Source organism: Sus scrofa, chromosome X (assembly GCF_054392235.1).
Source record: "Sus scrofa isolate SSC_HxYL_T2T_F1_AM1 chromosome X, Sscrofa_HxYL_maternal_Yorkshire_Landrace_v2.0, whole genome shotgun sequence".
Lineage (NCBI taxonomy): Eukaryota > Metazoa > Chordata > Mammalia > Artiodactyla > Suidae > Sus > Sus scrofa.
In genome coordinates, this window is record NC_139401.1 from 97,576,592 (window position 1) to 97,579,310 (window position 2,719).

The 2,719-nt window shown below is 56.6% G+C and overlaps 1 protein-coding gene across 1 annotated transcript; it reads left to right on the forward strand.

Annotated features, from left to right (window-relative positions):
• The first annotated feature begins 307 nt into the window (after window positions 1-307).
• On the forward strand, window positions 308-1,261 carry CLDN2 (claudin 2). The gene is given in 1 exon segment (NM_001161638.1): window positions 308-1,261. A coding segment is annotated over 1 exon segment (693 nt). The 5' UTR covers window positions 308-442; the 3' UTR covers window positions 1,136-1,261.
• Window positions 1,262-2,719: the final 1,458 nt, after the last annotated feature.

Here is a 2,719-nt window from a genome sequence, read left to right on the forward strand (position 1 = left end):
CGACCAACGCTGCCATCACCAGCTTCTCGGAAAGCAGCCACCCGTCTGGCCGCTGGCTTTGTCTGGCTGCCAAACTAATGCATGTGCCTACGCAGGAGGCGACGACATTTTGGCTCCACTTTCAAAGTTTTTTTTTTTTTTTCTTTCTCGTGTGTTATTTCTAAAGATAACAAAGGTCAAAAGGCATCCAGCATTTTCTGGTTTCTCATAAGCTTCTGGTCAATATTTAATCTGGTTTATGGATTTTTTTTTTTTTTTAGGTCTTCTGGATGCCTTCTTGAGCCTGCTCGTGGCCACCCACAGACACTTGTAAGGAGGCGAGAGGTCGGCCTGGCGGAGACACTGTGCAATGAGGGATTAGAGGCCAGGATCCAAGGAGCAAGTGCTACAGCCGGGAGACGAGGGAACGGGCCCTGAAGACGCATCTACGGAGAGGTCGGCCATGGCCTCTCTCGGCCTCCAACTTGTAGGCTACATCCTAGGCCTTCTGGGGCTCTTGGGCACCCTGGTTGCCATGCTGCTCCCCAGCTGGCGAACGAGTTCTTACGTCGGGGCCAGCATCGTGACGGCAGTCGGCTTCTCCAAGGGCCTCTGGATGGAGTGTGCCACGCACAGCACTGGCATCACCCAGTGTGACATCTACAGCACCATGCTGGGCCTGCCTGCTGACATCCAGGCTGCCCAGGCCATGATGGTGACATCTAGCGCCATCTCCTCGTTGGCCTGTATCATCACCGTGGTGGGCATGCGGTGCACCGTCTTCTGCCAGAACTCTCGCGCCAAAGACAGAGTGGCGGTGGTGGGTGGAGTCTTCTTCCTCCTTGGAGGCCTCCTGGGCTTCATCCCCGTTGCGTGGAATCTTCATGGGATCCTGCGGGACTTCTACTCCCCCCTGGTGCCTGACAGCATGAAATTTGAGATCGGAGAGGCTCTCTACTTGGGCATCATTTCCTCCCTGTTCTCCCTGATAGCTGGGATCATCCTCTGCTTTTCCTGCCCACTGCAAGGAAATCGCTCCAACTACTACGATGCCTATCAGGCCCAGCCCCTCGCCACCCGGAGCTCTCCGAGGCCTGGTCAACCACCCAAAGCCAAGAGTGAGTTTAACTCCTACAGCCTGACAGGGTATGTGTGAAGACCCAGGGGCCAGCGCTGGCGGTTGGGGGGGGCTGGGTCTGTGAGAGCCAGTGGACAGCCTTCCCCCAGGGCCACAGGTGAGGGACATTGCCACTGGATTGCGCCAGAAGGTGCTGCTGAGGATAGACTGACTTTGGCCACTGGATCAAGCAAGGGCAGAAACGGGAGCTGCTGTGACAGCGTGCAGGTTGAACTGTCAAGATGCTTGCCAAGCCAGATTTTCGGTTCCCTTCATCTTGGCGCCCCGTTCCTCCCACCTTGAATCCCCAACTCTCCACTCTAAACCCACCCCCCACCCTAGGCCAGGCCCCAGAGGCGCCCCTCAGTCCTCTGGTTTACCTGAAACTCCAACCCCAAACCCACCAATCGCATCCCAGTGACTGACCTTCTCTGTGATCGAAGACCCTTCCTCTTGCTCGGGTTGGTTCTCAGCTCATTGCTGGGGGGTGGGGGTGGGAAGGAGACACGGTGGCTTCTATGGCCATCTGGCGCTAAGCTCCATCCCAAGCCTCCCTCCAAAGGAACTGATTGGCTAGTAAGTAATGGGCCCGGGAGCCTCCATCCCTCTCTTGTTATAACTCCACAGTGTCTGGACTGGTTTGTGTGTGACCTGAAATAAAGCCATCCCACAGTCCCAAGGGAACAGAGAACCAGTGGGTATAGGATGAGAGGGAGGAGGGGGACCAAAAAAGACCAGAATCGCTGCCCAGGGAAAGCACAAGGAAAGAAGACATGGTGGAACGTTCAAGGTGGCAGCAGACACTGACTGTCCTGAGGAACTCCCTCCGAAGCTACTTCAGCTCCAACTTTCTCTGAAGCCCCTGCCTCCCTCCGACCAGGCATCCTGCTAAGGGGCCTATTCGGTGATCTCCTTAGAAACAGGAAACTGAGTTTTTTTAAGACACGGCTCTTGGCTGGGGGATGGCAGCATGGGAGCTACTGGGGACTTGAGAAGGATACCCCTCCTTGATGCTGCCCAAGAAAGAATAAGAACTTGGGTGTCTGTGAAGCTGGGTGGACACGTGTGGGAAGTCCAGTGGGTGTTTCTACGGGGCCAGAGGGTCTTCAGGGCCTAATGGAAAATCAGCCCGAAGCCTGGGATCAGGCCCCCAGGGGCTGCCCCCAGAGCACTACAGAGCCTCTGAAGGAACACAGCACCACACGGGCCCCCTGGCAGCCCTCTTCATAGTCTCCCCACCAGCCTTTACCAGACACGGCAGAGGTGCCAGGAGGCCCCCAAAGGCTCCCGCGTGGTATAATCCTGCCCAAGGTCCCATGGCCCACATCCGGGTGATACTTGAGCTGCAGTTGGGGCTGCCGTTGAGGAGGACATGTAGGCGATGATGCCCAGGTGGTCATCTCTAACGTGTGAAAAGGCCCCATTTCCCTGGGGGTGGGGGTGCAGGTGCGGGTGCGGGTCCCAACCAAACCAAAGGCCTTGTCCCCTCACCGGTTTGCACATGACCAGCTTCCAAAAAAACTCCAGGACCCCTCCCTGAACCTCCGTGCCGGCAGGAGGGGCCCATTCCTTGTAACATGCCTCTGCGCCTTTCTCGATTTGTTTTTGCCTCTATTTAAACTG